General features: G+C 38.1%; 1 protein-coding gene across 4 annotated transcripts in view; it reads right to left on the minus strand.

Moving 5' to 3' along the window:
- Nucleotides 1-27,913, minus strand: part of DNAAF9 (dynein axonemal assembly factor 9) — a 162,192-nt gene that overhangs the window by 110,995 nt on the left and 23,284 nt on the right. For all 4 annotated transcript variants that reach the window (XM_051965843.1, XM_051965841.1, XM_051965840.1 and 1 more), the window contains 5 exons: nt 20,152-20,271; nt 11,296-11,420; nt 8,183-8,279; nt 7,074-7,180; nt 3,778-3,855 (listed from right to left, as the gene is read on the minus strand). In XM_051965843.1, the coding sequence (XP_051821803.1) occupies nt 3,778-3,855; nt 7,074-7,180; nt 8,183-8,279; nt 11,296-11,420; nt 20,152-20,271 (527 nt within the window). The remainder of the gene's footprint in view (nt 1-3,777; nt 3,856-7,073; nt 7,181-8,182; nt 8,280-11,295; nt 11,421-20,151; nt 20,272-27,913) is intronic.

Genomic DNA, 27,913 nt, shown 5'->3' on the forward strand with positions numbered 1-27,913 from the left:
CCCCAAAGTTTCCTACTCGAGTCATTTCTTAGGAACTTTTCTCTACACTCAAATAAATTTAAGATCAAAAAGAAGAAAAGGTACTGAATCTGCAAATGGTACACACACAGAAAATACCTACAACTAAAAACCTACTATAAAACAAAAGTAAAAAAACCAAAATCAAATCTTCCCTATGAAATTACCCCAACGTTCCATTAGTGAAGAGAACCTTGTTTCACAAACTCATTATAAGGGAAACACCATGTAAGATATTTGCATACTGTAAACATATTTATTGGAATTATTTAGCAGACAAAGGCAATTCAAAGCCATTTGAGATCAATTCTGGGGCTATGCATCTTCACGACCACTGAGGGGCACTGCTGAGCCACTTCCCCCAGACAGCCTTTCCAGACCAAATACATTATCTTCTAGCTGGAACTTAGCTTCTCAGCTCATTGTGCTCCTTTTTGCAAAATCAAATAAAGCTCTTCATTCAAAAAGTTTTTGATTCCGGCTCTCATGTCTTCTCAACTTGGGAGCCTTTAGAAAGTTTCCTAAGTCACGTGCACACACACCCAATTCTTCACCTTCTTCAGATTCCTTCTGGAAAGCAGGACCAGGAAAAAGGTCCAAGTCATCTGAAAACCCTGTCTAGCACAGGAGAGGCAGAAGAGTCTCAAGGAGCTTTCCACTACAATCGGAAAGGGTTCATGTATACTTGTAGAAGTCCCTTGCTGGCATTTTATTTTTTATTTTTTTTGATGAATAGATTTATATTTTATTGAATAAATGAAAATTTCACCAAACTACTGTAGTTCAGTCCTTTCATTGTCTTACACCTGAATTATTATTATTTATGAGTATCAATCAATTAATCTCTCTTTTTTTTTTTTTTTGCTGAACTAGTTAGTTTTTTGTTCTTTTTTATTATAGTTTTTTATTTACAAGATATATGCATGGGTAATTTTTCAGCATTGACAATTACAAAATCTTTTGTTCCAACTTTTCCCCTCCTTCTTCCTCCTACCCCTTCCCCCAGACAGCAGGTTGACCAATACATGTTAAATATGTTAAAGTATAAATTAAATACAATATAAGCATACATGTCCAAACAGTTATTTTGCTGTACAAAAAGAATCGGACTTTGAAATAGTGTATTATTAGCCTGTGAAGGAAATAAAAAATGCAGGCGGACAAAGGTAGAGGGATTGAAAATTCTATGTAGTGGTTCATTGTCATCTCCCAGAGTTCTTTTGCTGGGTGTAGCTGGTTCAGTTCATTGCTGCTCTATTAGAACTGATTTGGTTCATCACATTGTTGAAGAGGGCCAAGTCCATCAGATTTGATCATCATATAGTATTGTGGTTGAAGTGTATAATGATCTTCTGGTCCTGCTCATTTCACTCAGCATCAATTCCTGTAAGTCTCTCCAGGCCTCTCTGAAATCATCTTCCTGGTCGTTTCTTACAGAACAATAATATTCCATAACATTCATATACCACAATTTACTTAACCATTCTCCAATTGATGGGCATCCATTCATTTTCCAGCTTCTAGCCACTACAAACAGGGCTGCCACAAACATTTTGGCACATACAGGTCCCTTTCCTTTCTTTAGTATCTCTTTGGGGTATAAGCTCAGTAGTAACACTGCTGGATCAAAGGGTATGTACAATTTGATAACTTTTTGAACATAGTTCCAAATCGCTCCCCAGAATGGCTGGATGTGTTCACAATTCCACCAACAATGCATTAATGTCCCAGTTTTCCCACATCCCTGCCAACATTCTGCATTATCTTTCCCTGTCATTCTAGCCAATCTGCCAGGTGTGTAGTGATATTTCAGAGTTGTCTTAATTTGCCTTTCTTTGATTAATAATGACTTGGAGCATCTTTTCATATGGCAGAAATAGTTTCAATTTCTTCGTCTGAGAGTTGTCTGTTCATATCCTTTGACCATTTATCAATTGGAGAATGGCTTGATTTCTTATAAATTAGAGTCAGTTCTCTATATATTTTGGAAATGAGGCCTTTATCAGAACCTTTGACTGTAACAATGTTTTCCCAGTTTATTGCTTCCCTTCTAATTGTGTCTGCATTAGTTTTGTTTGTACAAAAACTTTTCAATTTGATATAATCAAAATTATCTATTTTGTGATCAATAATGACCTCTAGTTCTTCTTTGGTCATAAATTCCTTCCTCTTCCACAGGTCTGAGAGGTAAACTATCCTATGTTCCTCTAATTTATTTATAATCTCATTCTTTATGCCTAGGCCATGAACCCATTTTGACCTTATCTTGGTGTACGGTGTTAAGTGTGGGTTCATGCCTAGTTTCTACCATACTAATTTCCAATTTTCCCAGCAATTTTTGTCAAATAGTGCGTTCTTATTCCAAAAGCTGGCATTTTAGATAAGTCTAAACGAAGAGGCTTCTCTGAAGCTTTCTACAGAAAGGAGCCCATTGTTTCTTTTCTAGGGCAGGTAAGAGACTTTGCTTCCATTTCCACCTCTACCCCTGGCCCAGACTTTGAGGTCCTTCCAAGCACCAAGAGGCTAATAGAGGTAAGGCAGATGGGCTTCTTAGTTGACTCTCCATTCACTTAACTCTGGTCCTAGGGCATTATGGGTTGTCGAGCTCAGGCTCTGAAGTCTCCTCTATAGCTGACAAACATGACCACAGACAAGTCACTTCTTGGCTTGGTACCTAGCCAAGGTCTTTGAGCTGCACAGAGGGATGAGGTAACAGAACAACTGCTGTGCTGGTTGGGTTTGGCACTTGCCTTCCAAAGAGCTTCATGAGGTCCTACATTCAATGCAGGATTCCATCATCATCCTGCCATCACGCAGGGGCAGGGGTGGGATCAAAGGGAAAGGCTTTAGAGGCAGAGGGCCTTGGCTGGAATTCCAGGTCTACTCCTCCCTGTGGGACCCTGGGCAAACCCCTTATCCTAACAGGGCTGGATCCTGTTTCAAAGGTCATTTTCACCTCTAAATAATATGCTTTTATAATAATTGCCAAAAAGTGGGAGAAATAATATTTAAGATTTTCCCCATTTTACAGAAAGTTAAAGTAACTCAATCAGAGTCAGACAATACTTGAACCACCAAAAGAACCTTGTCTCCTGACATCCAGCAGTTGACAAGTATAGTTACCCTCAGAAACCATTATCATTAACTCAAGCTACCAAAAGGGACATCATGGAATGTATCCATCTTCTCAGTTTATGTTCCCTGAGGTACCCTTTTTAGAATTAAGAAAGCAATAAAGCACTACATGAAGGAGTCTAGAGTGCATGGGTGAGACTCCATGAGTAGCTGAAGAAATTTCCTCAGGTAGGGATGTGAAGCTGTGGATGAAACAGTGTCATTTGACAATGAAGCAATCAGCACCAAAAAGCAGAGTAGCAGGGGCGCAACGACAATGTCCCTTGTGCCTGGACAATGGCTGAGTAAGTAATGCTAGAGGAATATAATGCAATATGAGAAGCAAAATGAAATGAGCAATATGAAGAATTCAAATAAATGCACCAAGGCTTTCATGAAATGAGGCTAAGTGAAGAAAGTAGAACTGTCTGACCTTGAACAGGTCCTCAGAGACCTGCTCTTCAAAGACCAAATCCAGATCCTGGAAATTATTAACAACCATGGGCAGACAGACAATAGGGAGCCCCTTATTCTGCTGCTGAACTAAAGCTACCAAAATTCCCCACTCATTTCTCGTAATCCAGTCTCCCCAGAGTATATTAACTGGATCTGGTCTAGGAGACATGTAGAGTTAAACTTTATTACCTGGGACAGCAAATTCTCCAGTGACACAGGATCCATCCGGCTGTAGACTTTCCACAAGTCCATACTTACATCCTGCAACTGAAACACAGAGGCTAAAACAGTCAAAACAGAACTGTAAGAACCCTTAAAATCATCTTCTGTTCAACAAGAGGATCCTGGAGCCCATGGACTTCTGCAGGCCTGGTGCTACACAGGAAAAGCATGGAAAATAGGGACCAAATATAGAAGCTGATATTTTAATAAACAGATCACAAATTGCCCCTCTGAAGGAAGCTTGTCTGCTTCAGGAAAGTCACCTTGGGAGACCAGCTGTTTATTCTAATGATCCTCAAGTATTCTTTAAAATGCAGAGCATTCTATTGAGCATCTTCATCAGTCTTTTGGGCATGAATTTGATTTTTAGGCATAGCCAATATTTTCAAAAATAAGTCCAAAGAATAAGGTGAATAGTACAATTTTTGGGGGGGAGGGGGAAACCACCTATGTTTTTGAGATTAATTTTCTTGTGTGGTTCATAAATCAGGACAGAAAATGATTTCCAAAACTGTTTCATGTAATAAAAGCTTTTTTTTTTTTTTAAATTAAGCTCCCTCAGATGAATACTTAGTTAAATGGGTCCTTGTTTATTTGTTTCCACAAGAACCAATAATGACAAGCAAGAATGGATTTATATGGAACATTAAGGTTTACAGATGAAATTTACCTAAGGCAATGGCTGGTTTCCAATTTTCCCAACTGGATTTCCCTAGTGGAGGTTCTCCCCACTCTAACAAATGCAAGCGTTCTGTGTTTCAGTACAGAAGCCAGGCTCTGGAATTAGAGCCCTGGGTATGAGGCTTCTCTCCACTCATATACATGTAGCTCTCCCCAAGTCACATGTTTTTCATGAATTGAGGTACTGAAAAAATTCATCACCCAAATGGCCAAACTTTTGGGAATGAGCTTTTCTGAATATAGCTTAACTGGACCAAGATGACAAGCACATATAAGACTTATTAGGGGGTTTGGTTGGAAAACTGCATAATGTTTAGCTGTTGTTGGACCAATATTCAAAGAATTTGGGGCTTTCCCTATTCATCATTGCCTGACCTACTAAATTCTAAGGCCACACTATATGTAAGCCTCAGTAGAGAATTTTCTGCTCTATGCATAGAAAAGCAGTTATTTTATCATCTTTTTTTATTATCTTTCTTCTACAGGCATTTTTTAGTCATCCTACTTCATAAGAAGATGAAAGCCAAATTCTAATAAAAAAAAAATTAGCGCTTAATGCAAAGAAAGGAAAAATATCATTCTCAAAGGGTAAAGCAAGGTGGAAAGATAATTTCAGATTTTTCTACCATCAGAGACTAGGAATGGTGGAAATCTGAGAGCAAGACATTGGAGTGAAGGCAGGTAAAATATGAATAGGAAAAAAAATGAGTAGAAAATAAAGGAGACCTATTTTTAAATTTTATTATTTGTTAATTTATTTTACTTAATTTCTTATTGGTAGTTGAAGACAATGCAGGAAAACTTCAGGTATACTTTTAATCTCTTATGGGTTGGGAGGTCGATAGAAAAGCAGAATAAGCATCTTTGTTGTGAATGGGAGAATTTAGGACTCAATAAAATCCCAAAAGGAAATTTTGTATTTTATCCTCAGAAAATCCAAAGGCACATACTATTTCATTTACACTTCAGGGGAAAAAACCACCAAGGAGGTGAATCCAGTAATACTACTATTACTATCTTCAGAGACATAGGTGATTGGAAAACATGGTGTCATTTCTAAATGTACAGAACCATAACCTGTGCTGGCCCCAAAAGGCTTGTTTCTGCTTCTGTACCCTAGATGGTATGGGCTCTCCTAGAAAGGGCATTTTGGATACCTTACTACTTTGCTTATCTGTTCACTCCTCTGAATTTACTAAAAACTGCCCTCCTGCCCATATCTCCCTGGTACTATCTACACAAACACCATTATTACTAGACTGGCAAAATAACTCAACTTGGAAGAAGTTTAAAAATAATTCTCATCATGAGATGGTTATGTGTCTCATGGTATTAGAAACCATGATGAGGCTCTGGGTTAACAATATCAAATAAGGATTAGATGAAAATACTGGAGATTTTTAGCCTAGAGAAGAGAGAACTTGGGATGGGGAGGAAAAGGGAATCCATTAGATATATTCAAATATTTGAAAGTTGTCATATTGAAGATTTGTCAAATATATTTATTCTGTTTGACTCCAAAGGGTAGAACCAAGAGCTAACAGTAGAAATTTCCAAGGGGCAAGTTTAGACTTGGTCTTCACAATGACACCTGGCTCAGAGTAGAACAGGTTACTTCAAGAGCTGCTGGGTTATCTCCCAAAGGGAGAGCTCCGGCAGGGACTAGATGACTAATTGTTGAGTATGTTATGATGGGGATTACTTTGGAGCATTTTTATGTGTTGTTGTTTTGTTTTTTTGGCAAAGATACTGGAGCAATTTGCCTTTTCCTTCTTCAACTCATATTATAAATGAAGAAATGGAGGCAAACAGGGTTAAGTAACTGGCTCAGGATCATACAGCTAGGAAGTGCCAGGGGCTAGATTTGAACTCAGGAAAATGAATCTTTCTAACAGGTCCATATGAAAATGATCTTTCCCTATTGAAATTTCATATTGCATTTGGCCTTGACTTCTCCTATGTACTTATCATGATCAGTCTTGTATCCTAGCTGGGGGCAACAAGATGATGCTCCCATTATTCAGAGAGAACTGGGCCTGGAGATAGGAAGATCTGAATCAAATCCAGCCTCAGACATTTATTATCTGTGGGATCCTGCGATATCACTTAACCCCTGTGCTTCAGTTTCCTCATCTGTAAAATGGGAACGATAACAGCAGCTACTTCTCAGGATTGTAATGAGGACCAAATGAGACAATGATTATAAAGTACTTAGCACACTGCCTTCGCTCATAGCAAAGTAGATACTATACAAATGTTTGTAAACAAGAATCATTCCTATTTATTACCACATAAGCTCCCTGAAGGTAGCATTTGTGTCTTACTGTCTCCCCAGTACAGGGAGAGCCTTATACATAGGAAGCACTTGGTTGGAATGAACTGAAATATAAAGGGGAAAAAATCTCGTTATTTTAGGTATTGGAAGATTGAGGACTGCCATTAAAATACATACTTCCAGTACCCTTACTAACTTCCTACATGATATTAACCACTCTAAAATGTCATTGTGACCTCCCAAGAAAATGCTATATCAATTCTATCAGTTCTGTGTGTTGATCAAGACAAAATAATCTTAAATATACCTGATATTTCATGGTAAAAAATCCATCCCCACCAATGCCTTCAAGTGCAAAAGCCTGAACGATTGGCCACTTCTCCACCACAAACATATCAAATATCTGCAGGTGACCTGGAAGAAGCAAACACGGGAGAATCTATTATAATACAGCTTGTTATCAGCCCTGATCTAATAGACATACCAGTCTGAACCTGACCTACCATGATTATTAGCCTCTAAGGAAGGCATCAGGCCTGCTCTGACCTTCAAATTATAGAATGTTCTTTTATTGTATTTTCACAAAGTTCTCATTCAGGAAAAATACCACCACCACAAACCAGAAAATCCAATGAAGTCATCATAGATTGGAACATGGAACAAATAATTCAAGAAGAAAAAATGATGTAAATATTCATAATCTAAGCAAATCATCTAGAGATAGCTATAATTTACAACAATACTTTGTGTACAGTTTGTGGTTGGAGTTGGGAGAGAGTTACCAAAATTCTCTGTAAATCATACAAATCCTTATCTCATTGTAATAAACTTTATCTAATTTGTTTTTTTTTCCTAGGGAGAAAAGTTCCAAATAACTGTTCTGTTGCAGACATCTTGCATCATTTAGTAGATATAATTATAATAGACTCAAGCTTGGCTTCTATCCCACAGGAAACAAGGCCAGCCAACTTCCCCAGTCCCAAAAAAGGGAACCTGCCAAGCCAAAAGAATTCCTCCTTCCTTACATAGAAGCTCGGAGATAAAAACTTCTTGGAAAACACAAAATACCGCTGGACTTAGCCAATCCTTTTTCTTTTACATATAATTTTTTAACATATCTGCCAAGTCAGCCTTCTCTTTCATACAGTTATCCTAATGACTTGTTTCTAAAAAGCAAGAGCTCCCTCAAGAAGGCCCATATTTATAGCTATAAAAAAAGGGTGTCTGCAACACAAATTCCTGACTAGGCAGTTCTACCTGCCTGGGAGCAGTCACCGATGCATCGCTGCTAATTATAACCAAGGGACAGCCTGGCGAAGGGTGACAATCCCCCTTCTGTGCGCCCGGCACAAGGGCCCACGACTGCAAGGCCACGGCTGGTCACCCCCACCAGCGTCACTTGTCCTTGTTACTCACCTTGAGAACTGTAGGGTATGCCGATTCGGCTACAGTCTCGAACCATGTCCACAAAGCTTGCAATTTTAAATTCCTCAGCCGCTTCTTCATTTTCATACTAGAGAGAAAAGGAAGCCAGTGAATCAGAGAGCTAGTGGGGAGCCTGAAGACAATCCAGTCTGACCAGAGGAGGGGAAATGACTTGCCCACGATCCTCTCTAGTTAGGAGCAGAGCTGGACAGGGTTTGGTTCCCACCCCCATTCCAGGGCTCCTTTCATTGCATCACACTGCATCTTAATGTAGGACTTTAAAAATAATTCTCAGAAATAACTGGGTTTTACAATCCACTCCCCAGATCGTCTCTGCCAGTAAGCATGATTTTATATCACAAATGGCTTCGCCACTATCCAGAAGTAACAAGTGAGTTTTGCCAAATAACCCGTGCAGAGTAGGAGCTTCTCAGCAAGACATCCAGAGGTGGAAGTACAAAGACTGCCCATCTACATAGTTTCCAGGTACGAGGAGAAGGCAGGGCCTCCTTCTGGGACATTGACGGCCTCCCAGCAGCAGGCCCATTTAGTCAGGAAGGCAGTGCTCCTAGACCTCTGAATGGGACCTTTCAGAAGCAATACCAGTCAGCAATGCATGCATTATTCCAGACAAAGAAAAATTTTAAGGGTTGGCTGTCAAGACAGCACAGTGCTCCGATCCCAATTTTTGCTGGTTTAATAGAAAACATAGTAGAATACGCTACAATTAAAACCAAGTCATTTCATTTAGCAGAGGAGAGAGCCTCACCCCTGCTGAGCAGAGGAGGGAGCCAAGATCACTATCTATTAAGAGCTCTGGTTCAAAAATTCCTCTTGCCTCTGCTCTGGATGCTTTGCCCAGTATTAAAAGGGCCCTTGCCCTGGATGCCTTCCCTTCCACTTTCCTCTAGAAACAAGGCTCTATCACCTTCATTCAATTGATGATTTTCAATCTCTTTTTACATACTTATTACTTCCTATAAATATGCCCAGGTCGTCCCCATGGTAGGGGGAAAAACCCACTTTGAATTGACCTTACCAATCACCCTTGGCAGAGCAGCCAAAGTCTTAATAAGTGCCATCCTCTAAAATTCCAAAGGCAGCATCAACCTGACAATATCACTATATACTGAGAGAACTTTTAAGTAGCAGCAAGCCAAAAATTCAGCCAGTAACAAGTCCTGTTCCAGAAGCAGAAAAAGATTCTGCTTGCCTTCTCATTTCTCAAATGTAAGGACAGTGGAGTTCTACTAAAAACCAGTCTATGACATCTAAGTGGTATTTGGAATCCTTCAATCTGAGTTCTCCTTGTTTTTTTTAGCTGAGTCTTTTAGACTCAGCTAAAGGTATCATCATTGTGAATAGGTTGGGACAAAAAAGAGAATCACATAATTATATACACTCTTCCAAAGAAGAAATAAGCAAGCGAGAAAAACAGTGAACAAAATTAATCTAGTAGTATAGATCACATTAGGAAACAGATATACTTGATAAATTCTCATTGTTAACTAGATTTTCTTTTAAAAAGAAAATTAAAATTTGAGAGTTACAAGACAATAGATAAGTAGAAGAGATATTAAAGATCATAGTCCAACCTTTTCAAAAAGCTACAAATTCTTAACCCTTCAATAGCCACCCCAAATTTATACCAGAGTATATGTGAGTAAATCTATTCAAGGAAAAAAACGTGGTAAGGAATTACTTAGGAAAAAAACCCTAAATCCTATTCTTTCCAAACTATTGAAGCTGTCTTTCATTTCCAGCTAGAAGAAATCTTACCCTCCTCTGAACTCTCATCTATTTTGTACAATTATGAATTCAATTATAATGCAAGGCAGGGTGTGAGATTCCTGTACATGCTTTATCTCCTTTACTGTACTGCAAATTCCTTGAGTGCCCAGGTCAATGTTTCTGTACCCAGACAGAGAGCCTTGAACATGGTAGATGGTTAATAAATGTTCAACAACTGTTTGTACAAAAGCTTGAGGTAAAATAAATTTGCACCTGCCCTATTCATAGTTGGGATTTGGATTGGCTGTTGAGACCTAGAGCTCTGAGCAAAAGAGTTCCTACTCTGAAAAAAGTACCAAGCACACTCTAGGACAGGAGTTCTTAACCTGGACTCCAAAAACTTAAAAAAAAAAAATTTTGATACACATATTCCAATATAATTGGTTTCCTTTGCAATCCTACATATTTCATACATTTAAAACTATTATTCTAAGATGGGGCTTTTAGTACCAAAAAGCTCATCATACGAAAACAATTAATAACTCCTGTTCTAAAAGCTAAGAGAATTGCTTCTTGAACAATATTAAAACTTTTATGTCTCATCAAAACATACATTCTCACATGAATGAGAAACTTATGATTTTGCAGCGGCTGTATTTTTTGTCTAGAAAAGAGGGTATTCTTTTGTTCTTTTCCTGGGAGGAAGAAAAATAATTCTTTCTCTCTTAATTACTAAGCCTGAAAATGCCAGGCCAAATCAAAATTTGGTTAGCTATTGTAGCTGTTATGGGACACATTTCTACTGGGCAAAGATTTTAAAAGCAAGATGCTGAGAGATGTTTCCTTCAGTAATTTTCACTCCAATATAAACACTGTTGCCATAAAAAATCATTTGTAAAGTACCTTTGGAACTGCATCTGAAGTTTCCCACCAAAAATTTGAAAAGATAAGCACAAGATCAAGCTAACCACTTAGCTTTTAGGAGAGCTTGCACTGTTCCCAGGATCATGCTAAGTCATCAATCTCCACCTCCATTTCCTATTATGTAATCTCCTGAAGACAAGGATGGAGAATAAGTAACTGAGTTGGCTGTGTAGATAAGAAGAGAGGGGTACAGGTCCCACTTTTTCTATGCCCTTCTTCTCCAGTATCTGCTGCCCAGGGTAGTGCACACAATTTGCTTCCTAAAACAGCTCTTACCATTCAGAAGAGACTTCATACAAGTGCTTTGTAAATCTTAAAGCACGAGATAAATGTCCATTATTATTATAATTATTCCTCCTGATTTAAACCACCTCTGCAGCCTTGTTTCTTAAGTCAGTACCTCTTCACAGGAAGGATGTTCTCGGAGTACAATTCCATCATTTCCTCACCTCATTTTCAGTCATGCAGTGGATGTGTAAGTTTTTCCAATGTGCTACATAGGACAAGAGATAACGGTAATTCACAGGATTGCAGTATAGATGAACACTGTCAGATTTGATCAATATAATTACATCTGTAAAAAAAAGAACAGAAACATGAACAGTTTTTCCCTGCAGAGGTATTATGAACAAAGAATAAACTTATTAAACAAGCTATAAAATTCTGAAAAGTTGAATGAACCCTTTTATTAATGATACTACATTTCTGTTATATTTTACAGTTAACCAAACTCTTTCTTCACAATAACTCACTAAGAGGTATATTATATGTCTTATTATTTCCATTTTGTGGAGAACAAACTGAGGCTCAGAGAGATTAAGTCATTTATCCAGAGTATAAAAAGTAGGTAACAAAGTTGAGTCCTGAACCTAGGACTTCTGACCCCATTGCCCCCCACTTCTGGCATCAATGTCTGAGATTGTGCCATATTTGAAAGTTATATTGTGACTCAAAAAAAATACTCTTTTCTTAAGAAAATCATTGTTATGTTCTTTAAGCATTGCAATTGAAAAATGTCTTGTCAATCAACACAGGATAAAAAAAACTTTTAAGTGGGGGAAAACTTTTGCATCAGTTATCTCTAATGAAAGTCTGGTATCTAAAGTACAGATGGAATTGGTGTGATTGATATAAGACTAGAATCTCAATAGTTAAAGAATATACAAATGAATAAATGCAGATGATCAACAACTTTTTGAATAATTAAAAAAGCATCCACAAATCACAGATAGTAAGAGAAATGCTTCTTTTAAAAACTCTTAAGATTTCAACTCAAAAACAAAAATTCAGGAAAGGTGATTAAAAATATATAAAAAGTTAATATTTGGAAGGAGGTATTATGTCAGTGAGTCAATTAGCATTTGTCACACTTACTATGTGTAAGGCACTGTGACTAAGCCCTAAGGATACAAAGAGAGGCAAAAGCATACTTCCTGCCCTCAAGGAGCTCATTTCATCAGAGGATGTAAAGATCTATGTCCATGCAGATGGAAGGTAACCATAGAGGAAAGGTACCAACAGTGAGAAGTCAGGAGAGGTCTAGTAGAAAGCGGGATTTGAACCAAGAACGAAAGGAATGAAGTAACTAACTACAAGGTGGGAGTGAGGGAGCCGCCAGTTCCAGGAATGGCGCAAAGCCGGTGTAAAAGGCATGGAGTCGGGAAATGGATGAAGAATGGCCAGTGGGCCAACGTAATTGCTCAGAGAGTTTGTGGAGGGAAGCAGAATGGGAAGCCTGGATAGGCAGGAAGAGCCCAGCTTAGGAAGAGTTTTCAACCTCAGAGGTAATAACTGAGCAGAGGAGTGGCAAGGTCAGACCTGTAATCTCTGCAAATTACTTTGGCCTGGAACTAGACAATGGGTTGAGTGGGGAGATAACCCAGCAGAGAGGGAATGAGAGAAGATATCTAAAGAGATAAAATCTCTAGCTACCTCCACCCACCTCTCTATCCCACTGAAGTAAAGAGCAGAATTTGTTCCTAAACTCTTTAGCCCAGGGATCCCAAGAAAAGACACCATACACCCTAAAATAGTCACAGCAGCACTCCGTGGTAAAAAGGGATGTATAAAGACAGTAGATGCCCAGTGAATGCAGAATAGCTGAACAGATTATGGTATGTGACTGGAACAGAGTATTACAGCCCCAGAAGACATGATGAATATGAGAAGCCTGGGTCTCTTGTCCCTTTCACCCTCTTTGTATGTATCCTTTCTCTATGAAATGTTCCTTAAGAACAGAGTCTATGTTCTTTTGAGCACTGTATTCCAAGAATGAAGCACAAGGCCTCACATACAGTAAATAAATGTATAATAAATGTTTGTTGAAATGAAAAATATAGCTTAGTTTTCTGCTGTCAATTGTTCTATCTAGAACCAAGTCTGCAATCTGACTGCTAAGGGCCCAAGCATCAGGTTTAATTGCAAGAAGGAAAACAAAGCAAGTAATTATGAAGGAAAAAAAAAATATGACAATCCTAGGAAAACAGCTCCAAGACAGGAGACGTCATTTGCTGTTGTTTTTGTGCCCACTGAGAAATTGTCCTATAGGTTAGGTAATTGGCGGCTCTGGTACAGAGCAGCAAACTGGAGCAGTCAGGCCCCAACACTTGGCAGCTTTGGGAAGGTTTATAGCTTGGCTCTGAAAGCAGGAAAAGCTAGGAGGAAGGAAGCAAAGTTTTTATGGGTAAAAATAATTTTCTATAAATGGAATCTTGGCATTTCTTTGGACTTCAGAAGAATAATCATGATTGGTTGGAATCAATTTATCAAAGCAATTATTATAGTACCAAAACAACAGAAAAGTAAGAGAATCATCTTTATTGCTACAGTTTGTGCTGGCATACAAACTATTCATCAGCTTCACAATTCAGTTCCCCATAATGTACATCTCCCCAAAAAGCAAGCAAAATGGCAAAAAGGAAGATTGTGACCAGTATCTAATATGTAACATTACACTATAGTAGTTTTCCATTTATTAAAAGGACTGGTGAAGTTATTTCTGTGCTGCTGTCTCCAATTCCTCAACAGTTAGACTGTTCTTGAGCAGCCCACCAGGGCTCCAAGGGGCAATTGAGCCTTTAGGAAAAATCATATCACTCTTGTTAACATATTTTTCTTTGATATTAATGGAGTCAGTTTTTGTTTTTCTTTCTTTCTCTCAGAGACAATCTTTTCTTTATATGTAGCTGCTTCATTCCTTGAAGTTTTAGAGCCTGGTCTAAGCCCTAGCCTCTTAGGTGTGGATCGTGATCCTCTATGGGGTCTCATAACTGAATGTGGAGGTCATAAACTTATGACTTGTTATTATCAGTAAATGGATGATTTGCATACCTATTTTACATATCTATATACCTGGGATCATGTAAAAAGTAGTCTGGTGAAAAGGGGTTGTGAGTGGAAAAAATTGAAGATGCCCTGGAGACATCTACAAGTTTATTTTTATAAATTCTCTGGAAAATAATCATCAAAGGGAGAGAGACAAGATAAGATTATGGGGAAAACACAATGCATAATTTAGATGTGTCAATAAACAGCAAATAAAGTAAAATCAAACAACAAAAAAGCGAAATTTAATAAGTAAAAGAAAGTATGCTTTATAAATGAGTACCAGTAGGGGCCAATCTTTTAAACTAGGTATTACTGACATTTAAATTTACTTTCATTTATATAGTTGCAATAACTGCATACTGCTATTTTGACTCTGTTTTGTCCAATCTAAATCACTTTATACAGGTCTTTTCACATGTCTTTACATTCTTTATATTCTATTATTTCATATATTGCTACACTATAGTTTGCTCAGCCATTCCCCAATCCTTGGTGACAAGATTTATTTCCAGCTTTTTTTTTTTACATTATAAATAGTGCTACTATAAATATTTTCACATAGTTAAGATTTTTTTTTTAATCATCAATAACTGTGAAGTCAATCCATTTGGTTAATGGGAGGAAACAATTTTGTAACTTCTCTCAAGTAATTTTAAATCATTCAACAAATAGTTGAACACACACCTCTATCAGCAATAAATCTATTCAACTATCTTTCCACATTGTCACCAATATTGAATTTTTTCATCTTTTACTATCTTTTCCAATGTAATGGCTATGAAATAAAAACTTAAGAGTTGTTCTGAATTATTATTAATTCAATTATTATCATTAATTCAATAATTATTAATAATTTTAAATACTTAAACAAATGGCTATTAGGTGACCTCTCCCTTTAAGGAACTATTTATTCATATCTTTAGACCAGTATTAAAAATTTTGTATCTTTTCCCTCAGACCTGAGGTACCAGACTTTTAACAGAAATATCTTATGCAAATAATTTTTCCACAGTCTAATATTTTATCATCAGGATTTAATATGGAGGGAAGAAAAGAGGAAAGGGAAAGGTATCCTCTCAATCTGCTCTGAGCAATTGAGATGTCCTAGATAGAAAGCCCCCTCTGCCACTGCCTGCAAACTTAAGAGCATCTTGCTTGCATTTTCTAGCTCTACTGATTTTATTTTTGCCGAAGGGAAATAAAGAGACTTTTTAAAGACATTAACTAATTTCAAATTCACAAGAATTTACTACCTTTAAGAGTTTAACCCTCAGCCCCTTATCTAGATTACGCTCCCATCATTCTAATGAAATTTGTTCTCTCAAAGGTCACCTGGATCCTGCCAATTAAGAAGCCTTTGTAGGGAGGAGGTGGAGAAGAAGGGTCCTCAGCTTTTAACCCCTCTGTAATATCTGAGAATAACCCTCCCCACCTTTTCTGGATATTTTTTCTTTGTGGCTTCAAAGGCACTATACTCTCCTTGTCTAAACATGTAAAAGGAATGAATTAATAATAGCATATCATTTATATAGAACTTTAAAGCTTATAAAATGTTTTATATATATTATCTAATTTGAGTGCAAGTCACTTGACCTCTCTGAGCCTAAGTTATCACCTGTAAATGGAGAGGTTGGACCAGTTCCCCTCCAAGGCCTCTCCAGGCTCTAACTCCAGGTTCCCATGCGGAAGCCGGCAGCATCATGCAGCAGCATCCCTCTTTTTCAGAAGAGGAAGCTGTGGCTTAGATAGGTTAGGTCATTTGACCAAGGTCACAAGGCTAGTCAATATCAGAGTCAACATTTGAACTCAGGTCTTGTGATTCCAAGTCCATTATGAAACTCACCACACACCGTGGCCTACAAATATCCAAGTCAGTCCAGTCTAATAAATTGAAGGACCAATTGAAAAGATGGAAACAAAATGCTCTCTACACATATAAATTCAAACAGTAAATAAATAAGACTGTCTGTTTATGGAAAGGAGGCTTAAGAAAATATCTCTAAAAGGAAGGCCTATAAGCAGGAGCTGAATATACCTCTCAGGACAGTTCCTTCAAGGACTAACAACTCCCATCTAGGTTGCACTTTCAAGTCTACTTCTCTTTCTCTTTTGATGTCTTATCTTTTTTCCAAACTCTTAAGGTAGCTATTATCTAAAGGTGTACCCATCCTTAGCCTCTTCTCTCCCTTGGCAATCACCTTCATTATCATGACTTTAATGATCACCTCCCTACAGATGTTCCTTTCAGCCCTGATCTTCCTTAAGAGTTCCAAATACAAATGTACACATATTATAAATCAATTGCCTTCTCAAGGAAGGAAGATAGGTGGCAGGAAGGGAGAGAATTTGGAACTCAAAATTTAAAAAAAAAATGTTAAAATTTTTGCATGTAATTGGGAAAAGAATAAAATATGGAAAAGACAAACAGTTCCAAGAACATTCCTCTAATTGCCTAAAAGACATTTCCACTTATTTCCAATTTTTTTTTCATCTTCTCTAAACATGATTCTCCTCCCTTCTAACTTCATGATCCCTGTTAATAACATCCTCTCAGTCCCCTGATTTTAAAACACAAGTGTTATCTTTAAGTCTTCTTTCTCCCTTATGTCAAGTTACAAAATTCTAACCATTCCTGCCAATTCAACCTCTACGTTTCTTGGAATCATTTCCCTCTTCTCAACTCATATTATCCCAATACAGGTCTCTGCTATCACCAAGAATATTTTGTCTTCATTGCTGTTCAGTCATTTTCACTTGTATTTGGCTCTCTGTCAAATGAGGAAACTAAGGCAGACAAAACTAGGTCATTTACCTAGGCAAACAGCTAGTAAGGAATATCTGAGGGCAGATTTGATCTCAGGAAGATGAATTAGTCTTCCTAACTCCAGGCCTAGCACTCTGTCTACTACTACACCTAGCTACCTTAAGCCTAGAAAACACAAGAGAATAAAAGGCCCTTATCTTTTTATTTCTCTTCCCTCTAATCCACTCTTCATACTGTCATCATATTTCATCTCAAGAATTCTGTGTTTTAATCAGACTGACCTACTTTTTGTCCCTCTAAATTCCTGTACTTTCCAAATCTCCAAGCTTTTGCTTATCGAGTTCAGTTTTTTTCAGTCTTGTCCAACTCTCTTTGACCCCATTTGGGTTTTCTTCTCAAAGACACTGGAGTGGTTGGTTATTTTCTTCTCCAGCTCATTTTACATTTGAGGAAATTGAGGCAAACAGGGTGAAATGACTTGTCCAGTATCATATAGCTAGCAAGTGTCTGAGATCAAACATGAACCTAGGAAGAGAAATGAGTCTTCCTGACTTCAGGCCCAGCTCTATTCCCTTTGTCTCCTAGCTGTTGATACTGTGCTCCATTCCTGGAATACTCATTCCTTCTCTCTCCTTCTACTGAATTCCCAGCTATTTTCCATAGCCAATATTTCATATAAAATCTCCTTCAGGAACCTTCCTCTCACCCTCTGCCAGGAACTACCCTCCTCTTTGGATCTCACTTAGAACTTTGTTTTGGGCCACTCCAATGCTGTAAAGTTAAAGTTCATGACACTGTATATTATAGTTCTACATTGATGTCTCCACAAGCTCCACAATGACTGAGGCGAACCATTTTCTAAATGTGTGTCTCTCTCAATACCTGTAGAATTGAGCTGGCCTGAAGGAGAAAGATGTAGGATTGCAACACTGTAAAAAATAATAAAGCCTCTTGAGAGAAATCAAGAGCAAATTCCTTAAAGGTAATTTCAAAAAAGCTGCAGCTTCCAACCTGGTTAATAGGTACCTCGTACTCTTGGATATTGTACTCATTAGCAAGGATCTTCTTCTGAGGTAGCTAAAGGTTGCTATAGTAGCAAAAATAAGTTTTATTCTGTAATTTCGTTTAACCCAACAAATACTTGAGCACTCTTTTGTTTGCAAGATCCTGCACTTAGCATCACTGGGCAAAGGGTCCTACTTCCCATGGGAATTATGACCTAGTGAGGGAACAGGAATTTATACAAAAGGAGAAAGCTATAAATAATAATACATACATATAACAAACTGAGATTATGGAGCTGGGGAAGAGGTTGCTTTATACTGCAAGATCTGGGAAGGAATTTTTGCAAGAGGCAGAATCTGAGCTAAATTCTGAAAGTTGATTATTTTGACAGGTCCGAGGAATGATTTAGTTCAGTCAGTGCCTTCTGCTTCCTAAGGTGTGCTGGTTTAGCTTAAGCCCTTTGGAACAAAAAGATCAGGTAGGGCTGTATTTCATTCAGAAAGAAAAAAAGCCAGAAAGCTTCCCCGGAATGTATGTTAAGAGTCACATGGAGGCTCTGGGAGGAGGGAAAGGGTACACTTCTCATGTCTGTAGCAGGACTGCAGGTGGGAGTTGGTTGGATGTAATGTTAGGAGCAATGATTAGACTAGGTGGAAAGACAACTTAAAAAGAATAAACAATACAGAATCTTGAACTGTGCTTGGATTAAAAAGATCCCATTTACTGAAATTATTCTAAATCACCTATTATATATCCCAAGGATTTTCTACAGCAGTAGCCCTATAGCTTCGGAAATTTAAACCAAATGGAACTAATCAGAGCAAACCTCAGTTTGTCCAGAATAGCCCAGGAATGGGCTGTCAATAAAGAGAAAATATTATATTGGTTTCAGTTTTTTTTTATAATGTGGCTTGTCTAGAGGTACTTACATATTTAATGAATTTTCTATAGCAGCTCAAACAAAAATGACTTGTCCAATCATCCTTTAGACAAGTACAAATCATAGAAGGATTTTTTAAAATTAAAATTAAATGTGGGGATTTAAAGCAGGATTCTGTTTTAGATTTTTTAAAAAATGAAACTGATAAATTTCATTGTTCTCCTTTTTGTGTTTTCTTACTTACTCGTTCAAAGGAACTATGAAATGAAGCTAGAGAATATCTGTGGAGAACTTTGACCCTTCAGGAGATGTCTCATCCCCAGACTAAGCATCAAGTCTATTTCCATGTCAGATGTTTCCTTTCATGTCACTTCCCCAAAGTGACCAACGCACCAGCAGCCCTCTTGCTCTGTGTTTATCTGCCTTTCCCTGCGGCTTCTGCTCCATCTGGCAAAGAAATCGTCCCCAGGCAACAGCCTAAAGCACCATAAACACAGGACACTGAGAGAGGCCAGGAAGCAAAGGAGAAAGCCGATATCGCCCCGCATTGCGTGTTCCCTAACAAAAGTGGTACAGAAAACCATCTCCAGAGGCGCTGCCGTCAGAGGGAAACTTTATCCCTACACTGAGGTTCAAGGTCAAGTCCTTCCCATAAGGAGAGTTCTCGAAGGGTTATCTTATAAGCACAAGTGGGAAGACAAGTTTGCACAGGAAAGCAGCCATCACACAGACTCGCAAGACAGCCTGAGAGAAGATTCTCTCCCAGCAGGTCTCATTGCCTCCACTGGTAGGAGGTAAACACCCACAGGAGTGCAGAAGTGGTTCATAATTAAAAAGAAGCCAGGACCTGATTAAGGGGATTTGGAACCACTAATTGATGTTTACTCTTTCCACTAAAGTTTCTTTATTCCCCAAGAGGTATGTTGTGGCCATTCTCAGTACTATCCAGCAAGTGGACAGGGGACAGAAAGTGGAGAACGATGCTTGCAGCATCAGCAACAAATAGGAACATGACAACCACTAACTTAAAAAAAAAAAAAAAAGGCAGAGTCTGTGATTTAGAGTTGCGTTTTTAATGGTCTAAAAAAGAGATAATGAAAATAAAAAGTTTTATAGAAATAAAAACTTCTCGGGGCAGCTAGGTGGTGCAGTGGATAGAGCAGCAGGCCTGAAGTCAGGAGGACCTGAGTTCAAATGTGGCATCAGAGACTTAACACTTCCTGGCTGTGTGACCCTGGGAAAGTCACTTAACTTCAATTGCCTCAGAAAAAAAAAAAAAAGGAAATAAAAACTTCTTTTTCTTCAAAAATGAAGTTACCACAGACTTACCGTCTAGGGCTTCTTCAGAAAACTCCGATCTCTCAGTGTCACTGATACTTTGGTTGTACAAACCAAAGAGAAGGTAATTTGCCAGCTCCTTGCAGCCTTCATTGTATCTGCTGTCAATTCCTACAAGGGAAAGAAGTCTATGAGCAGTTGTACTATTGAACACCAAGGGAAACAAGAGGCCCTAGTGAATTGCTGTCATTCAGCATTGCCTTGTGTACACAGTACCAGCAAAGTGACAAAAACCTATAAAAAAGCAACACTGGAAACCCATTTCAGACGTAGGGAGCCAAGCTGAGCCCATCTCGCTGAAAGAATAGGAATTCTCAGTATAAAGGCCCTTCAGTCGGAGCTGAAAGCCTCCTTTTAGTGATGCTAGGAGATCCTGTCTCTTCCTCCAGCACTCCCGGTGCTCCTAATTTCACGATATATATATTACTGAGCTTAACTCCTGGACGCCTACAGGACCTTGGAGAGATTCTAAAGGAGGCCAGGAACAGGGCTGGGAAGGGCCACTCACTGTCTGAGTGGTCAGGGGTTCTGTGGGAAGGGCGCTGGGGGTTGTGGGAACAACAAAAAATAGGCACTCCAAAGTTTTATCAAGGTGAGAGGGACGAGATTAAGCGAGGAGGCCTGGAGCAAGGAAGGAGGCCAGGAAGATGGCCCGCGATGACTGCTTCCAGCAATTACTTCACCACTTGTCCAACCCCATGGGGCCTGACTCATCCCCACCACGGCCCCAAACAGTCACACATACACTCTTGCAGACCCATGTACACACACACACCTTCAGTCTGGGAGAGCGGGTGGGGGAGAAAAGCCAAGGCTGAGACTAACCGCAGTAAGCCGGCTTTATGGGAGGGTCAGCAGCAGAGCTGACGCAGCCAGAGGGGCCTTGGCAGGAGGGCCAAAACAGCCCCGGGAGCGGGGAAGGGCCATCAGAAAGGCGGGGGAGCCCAGTGGGAACCCCACATCGGCTCTGAGACTCCACCTGGCTCAAGGCCAAAGGCAGCAACAAGTAGGATCTTGAGGAGGCCTGGGCTAGATTGCTTTTATAGCCCGCAGTAGGACCACACAGACGGAACAGGTTCTGGGAGAAAAGCAGAGGGCATCCACAGTTTTCTTGGGATAATGTGGTGGTGAATCTGGGTCCAAATGAGATTATCCAAGGCTGAAAGAGCCAGCATTCGTGGAAGAGGGAGATGTGGTTGAAGAGGAAGGCTAAAGAGAGGGTCAGGATGTAAGAAGCTTAGCCTGGTAAAAGACTAACAAAGGATCCTGTTCTGTTCAATCAATAAGTTCCATACTCCATGATATCTAAACACCAAAAGCCGCAATGGGAAAAGGATTAGAGGGGCAACTACTGTCAATCTGTCTGGAAAAACAGATTAACGAGAGTCTAAGGAAGTTATAATTAACTGAGAAATCAGAATATTCCATGATTCAAGAAGCTTTATATGTCAGAGTATTTCATTAAGTCTTGTATTTATGTCTGATAAATAAGGAAAACACCTTGGGTGTTTATTAACTTTACTACTCACATTCCTAACTTGCACGATAGGGTCTGCAATGTTGGCATTCTGAAGAGCAGGAAAAAAAGGGGTAGCCTTATAATCACTCTTGTCATTTGTGCATATAAAAAGGGTAACTGAAAGTCATTTACTATGGCCTGTTTGTCCAGTTTTGTCTGAAGAGTCATGAAGTGACAGAATATTCCATAATAGTAAATAGGGATCTGGTTCCTAAGTAAATGCAAAGCAAAGGAAGCCCTGTTACAACAGTCAGCTCCTGAGTCGACTTAGTTGACTTGTTCATGGCTTTCTGCATGAAGAAATTAGATTACAATTCCCGGCAAAGACTAAAACATTTTGTAAACCAAGATAGCACACATGCACAACTAGATAACATGTATATGGAATAGGTGCAAACATGCAGGATTTAGACAAGCCTCAGATGCTCTTTTATGTGTCCCCCTAATGGTTTCGCAATTATTAAGTGTTCTGCTCCTGTCCTGAGAATTGCAAAAATTCTGATACAACACCAAAGAAACACTAATGACTCCTTAATGAAATACATGTACTAAAATGCCCAGCAGAGCACAGAGTGGGTGCAATCAAGTGAAGTTGTACTTTCCCCCCCAAAGAATGGCCAGACTCTGCCTTTTGGTTCTCTTTGAGCCTGTAGCCCATAACCCCATGCTCCGGACCACCATTCCCAAGGTTCCATTGTTGTGGTAGTCCTCTCTGATGGTCTCCCTTTTCCACCCAACAAGCTCCTTGGGGCTGCAGCTCTGTCCCACCTCCCCTCCCATCCTATCTTACACCACGATGACACCATACCAGGCTATTCTCAGCATTGTCACCTTTCCCCAAAACTGTTTTTGTTCCAAGAGAAAAGATTTCTACTTGGGGTTCTGATGCCTAAATATCTTATTAACTAGGCAGAGACCTGTTCTTTCTCAGACATGTTGCTAGCTAACAGATCATAGCCTGAATCTGTCCTCTCAAAGGCAAGTTTAAAAATAGGGTTAACTGATTTGTGTTTCCTTCCAGCTAATATGTTCTTGTATGAACTTTCCTAACAAAGTAATCCTATGACCTAATTCTTTTGCCTAAGACTATATGATTATACAGTAGCTCAGAAGCGAGCTCAAGACATTCCTTAAACCAGAAGGAACCCATCTACGGACACATGAGCTGCCTCTAGGATCCAAGGATCTGTGAGAACAGAGCATTTCTATCAAATCCCTCAGAATATGCAAAGTGTGACAGGAGCCAAAAAAGTTGCATCAACATAAATAACATTTCTGGCATGTCCAGAATCTGATGACATTTTCTTCACTAACCCAGAGATGACTTCCCATGGTAACCATGGAAATAATCTACAAAATGAATTCTTTAGGGGATATTTTAAGTTTGAAGTGCTGACAGACATCCAAGAGAAGATATCCAGCAGATGGCCAATTTTTGAGTGGAGTTCAAAAGGATAAGGGCTAGATATATAAATTTAGGAGCCATCTGCAAAGTTTATTCTTAAACCCACAGAAGCCGATGATATCTCCAAAAAGAGCAGACAGAAAGAGGGACCACGACAAAGCCTTGAAGAATCTCTACATATATACAAAAAAGAAATTATATTATCTTTTAAAATATTTAGAAATAACCATCATATCACAGCAACCAATCAACTGATAAGTGTTTACTAGGCAATGTGTTAAATATTACGAACACACACACACACACACACACACACACACATATATATTTGAGAATATATACCCAATAAATGCAAAAGAAATACAAGTTAAGTTTTTGGTGGAAGAGCACCAGTGGCTAGGAAAAGTAAAGGTTTTATGTAGAAGGTGGCATTTGATTAATATTTTAAAGAAAACCAGGATTTACTAGAACCAAGGAGTCACAAGTTATGAATATTATAGGTATTTGACTTTATATTTTTCCTTTTATAAACTTGATCACTATAAATGTAATAGCACTATTAATTTTATCATTCAAGTTTACTTGATTGTAAGCTGATCAAAATTGAAATTATAGTAGAAACTTAAAATTTAAAAAAAAAATTTCTTTTGGAAAGAAAAAAGAAAAAGTGGCTATCTTAAAACAAATCATCCATATGAGTCTAAATGGGCACTTTTGCTTTTGAAAAGTGGAATTACTTTTATCAGCAAAGAACTGAAATTATAATTTAGAAGGTATGCCATTTGTACATATACCTATAAACTGTACATATATTATATATATCTTCTATTTTTGAAAGTCAGTGACTGCCTAAGGATCTCAAACATATGAAATAATCTACAAATAACATGACATCTAGGCATGGGGAAAAAAAAAAAGCTGAATTAAAAAAAAAAAAACTTCTAGGCAGCTCTGCACTAAACCTTTGGAATATCAATAAACTTCATCTGCAACAATAGGAAATCTGAAAAAGCTTTTCCCAGGGATCAAAGAATTTAAAGGAGCATCGCTTTAGAGTTAGAAAAGTCTGCAGAAATCATCTAGAGTAGTCTCCTCACTTTACAGATTAGGAAACTGAGGCAAAAAAGTGATCTAGCTTGTCCAAGGTCACACAGCAAAGTTGGAATCCAGCCTAGTTCTGCTAACTTCAAATCTTGTCTTCTTTCCCTCATGCTGTCTGTCGGGGGCCTAAGCTTAGGACCTGACAAAGTAAGAATCATTGCCTTGACTAAAGGATATCCTTTATCCCACCCCAATATTAGAGATGTGACCGGCCCAGAGTCACACTGCAAGTCACAATAAGATATGAATCCAGTTCTACTGGCTCAAAATTTAGTGACCTTTACACCCCATCTATAGATGCCACAAAGTCAAATTTGTTAACAGGAGCCAGATCAGCCTTCAGATCTCCTACAGTCTACTCTAGAGACTGGAGAATGACAATAAAAAAGTAATGTTGGTAGATATTTTAGAAACAGAAGTTAATGATCTTGTGTCCTAAATTCCTAAATGAAGGAATAGTTAGTTAGCACCAGTGATCTACATTATTCAGAAGCTTGAAGATGACTATGAGAAATATGGTCAACTCTTTTTTTTTTAAAATTTACAAGATATATGCATGGGTAATTTTTCAGCATTGACAGTTGCAAATTCTTTTGTTCCAACTTTTTCCCTCCTTCCCCCCACCCCTTCCCCCAGAAGGTAGGTTATATGATCAACTCTTAATGTACTTAGTGTAACCCCTCCACCTGTATGAAGGATTGCTTTGCTTTTCACCAGTGGAATGTTTGACCCAACCATTGGAATATTTCATAGGTTGACAGTTAAGGGTATAACCCATCTCTGGTAATGGTGGAAAGGCAAAGATAGACTGAATGTCCTGAAGGAAAGATCTGGATGACTAAACAGTTAGAGAAGGGCTTTATGGTACTCTTAGTTCCAGTGATATTGATTTCTTTGATGTTTTATACATGAAACACACCACTTCCCAGTTTCATTCATTTTCACCAGCTATGCCCTATGCTTGGAATTTTCTCCCTCCTAATCTCCATTTTCTGGCTTCCTTCAAGTATTAGCTAAAAACCCACTTTCTACAAGAAGTCTTTGATGATTACCTCTTAATGGTAGTGCCTTTTCTTTTACCCTATACATTTTTTGGGTACACAATTATTTTCATATTGTTTTCCCCTTAGACTGTGAGCTCCCTAAGGAAGGGGATATTTTTGCCTTTCTTATAGCTTAGCCAAGTGCCTGCCCATAGTAGGTGTTTACTACTAGTTGCTTATAGACTTGATCCCACCTCCATATTTTACAGATGAGGAATTAAAGCCAAGAGAAATTAAATGATTTTTACCCAGTTATCATACAGCTGGTAAATGTTTTGGAGATTCCTGTTTCCCAAGTCCAGAGCTCTAGTTACCACACTATGCTACCTTCCAGAAGAAATATTTTCTGCTGATAAGAACAGTGCCTCTCTGAGAGTATTTACAAAGGCCTAAGAGGCTTATTGGTACAGAAGGATCTGAAGTTATCTAGAGGGGAAAGGATCTAAATGATTCAGAAAACTCCATTTAGTTCTAGAAGTCCTTGGCCTTTGGTCAGAGACATCTCTATCTTGTGGACTATACACCCTCACTCTCTAGATTTCAGTAAAACACGAGGATATTATTGGCTTTCAGGCTTTAAAATACTCATATCTCTTCAATCATGAGATGAGGTTCCATCTCTTCTCATTCTCCTTTTTCCTCCCACTACTTTTCTTTAGTTCTTCCAACTTCACTCAAAAACAATATCCATAAGGTCCTTTGTCAAAAAAGCTATAGAGCTAGGGCATAACACTTTTTTAGCTTCTCTGAGGGTTTAATAGAGAGGCCATCTCACAATTTCATGAGAATTCTCTTTTTAATCATTTAAAGTTATATGATTTACTGTAAAAAATGTTAAGGATTACCTATTAAACCAATTATGAATGAAAACAACTTAAGTTAATTTTATATTCTATCATAAACAAGTTCTTTGTCATATTTATGTACCATTCATTAGTCAATTAATATGACAGATTATAAGATCATATATTTTCCAACAGATATAGTTGTTTATTTATTCAAATTTGAATTTAACATCTTTCAAAAGGAATAAATTTATAAATTCAAGCAGGAAGAATTTTAGATCTGAGAATCATGCTAGGCTTAGCAGCAAGAATATAAATTTGAGTCACAGACTGATGATTCGATAATTCCTAATTTAAAACTAAAGAGTCCCATCACAGATCCTAAAGAGTCTGTCTTCCCAGTCCAATATAGAAATCATATCTATAATATCTCTGATAAAGGTCAACTATACACTGCCCTAAATATTTAAGTGACAGGCAGTTTATTCTTTTATGAGGCAGCTCAATTCCTTATTGACTAGTTCCAATGACTGACTTTGAATCATTAAAAAAAGAAAAGAACATCAAGAAAATCATTGGTCTGGACTTCTAAAAAGAAGTATATTCTAATTTATCTAAAACAGCCATTAGAGATTTTCAACAATTATATGGGAATCACAAACTGTTCAACAAGAAGCAAAATGATGGCTAGTTAAGAATACAATTCATACCTTAAGTCAGATACAATTATTTCAAAGTTCCCTTCCAATCTGGATCCATGCAATATGCTCCTAGGTCATTTCTACATGTTAGTCCAAGTTCTGCCCTCTGAATAAGTGGTATCAAATTCAAATAGAAAAGGATGGCTTGTGGGCTGCATGTTGACTAAGAAAATCACAAAATGAGACTATCTAAGTAAGTAGTATAAAATTTTTATTTTGCTAAAGGCTTCCCAATTACATTTTTAGCTCATCAAATGCTAGAGTTTTGTGGGTCATTGCAGGAACTAAGTTTAGAGCATGAAAGAACAAATTTCTTCCTTTTCAAATGATAGTCTTCATCTCTCTGAGGATGTCTGTCATAATTTCCCTTCTTTACCAGGCTAAATCATTCTAGTTTTTCCATCTATTCTTTAAAGGAAACAGTTTTCAGATTCCTCTTCATCTTGGTCATTCTTTCCTGGATACAATCCAAATTACTAATATCATTCTTAAAATTAGACATCCAGAATAGAATTTAGAATTCTAAAAGTCATCTAAGCAATAAAGAACAAAACTGAATTATCAGCTTGCTCCTATACATTAATCTTTGAGTAGAATACAATTATATAAACTTTTCTTTTAAAGCACCTGGATATAGAAAACAATCAACAGGCTAGAAGAATAGAACATATCTATACAACTGTGTCTAGTTCTGGGCATTTTAAGACACACAAGTAGAACATGTCTCAAGGAATGAATAAATGAATTTAGCACTTACCACGTACAAAGAGCTGTGCTAAGTGCTGGGGATTTAAATAGAAAAATAAGACAGTTGCTGCTTTCAAGGAACACAACACATATGCTGCAAGTCAGAAGGAAAAATTCCATGATCCTTACGGTACAGTGGCAGAGCAGAGGTTAATGTTTCTTTTTAAAGTATCATTTTCACGGCTAAAATGTTATCCATTTCTGATGTTAAACCACTTGTCAGTGTCAAGGACTTTGGTGAGCACTACTACTACAAGGGAGCAATTAGGATAGTAAGAGGGATAGAGCATAATATGAAGGAAGTGGGGTTATCTAGCCTGGAGAAGGGGAAAGATAAATAGGTTGAGATCAGTATCATCAAGTACATTGAGAATGTCATGAGGAAGGATTTGACTCATCTTGATTGGGTGCAAAAGGCAAAACTAGAGGCAATGTGTGAAAGTTACTGAGAG

This window comes from Antechinus flavipes, chromosome 6 (assembly GCF_016432865.1).
Source record: "Antechinus flavipes isolate AdamAnt ecotype Samford, QLD, Australia chromosome 6, AdamAnt_v2, whole genome shotgun sequence".
Classification (NCBI taxonomy): Eukaryota; Metazoa; Chordata; class Mammalia; order Dasyuromorphia; family Dasyuridae; genus Antechinus; species Antechinus flavipes.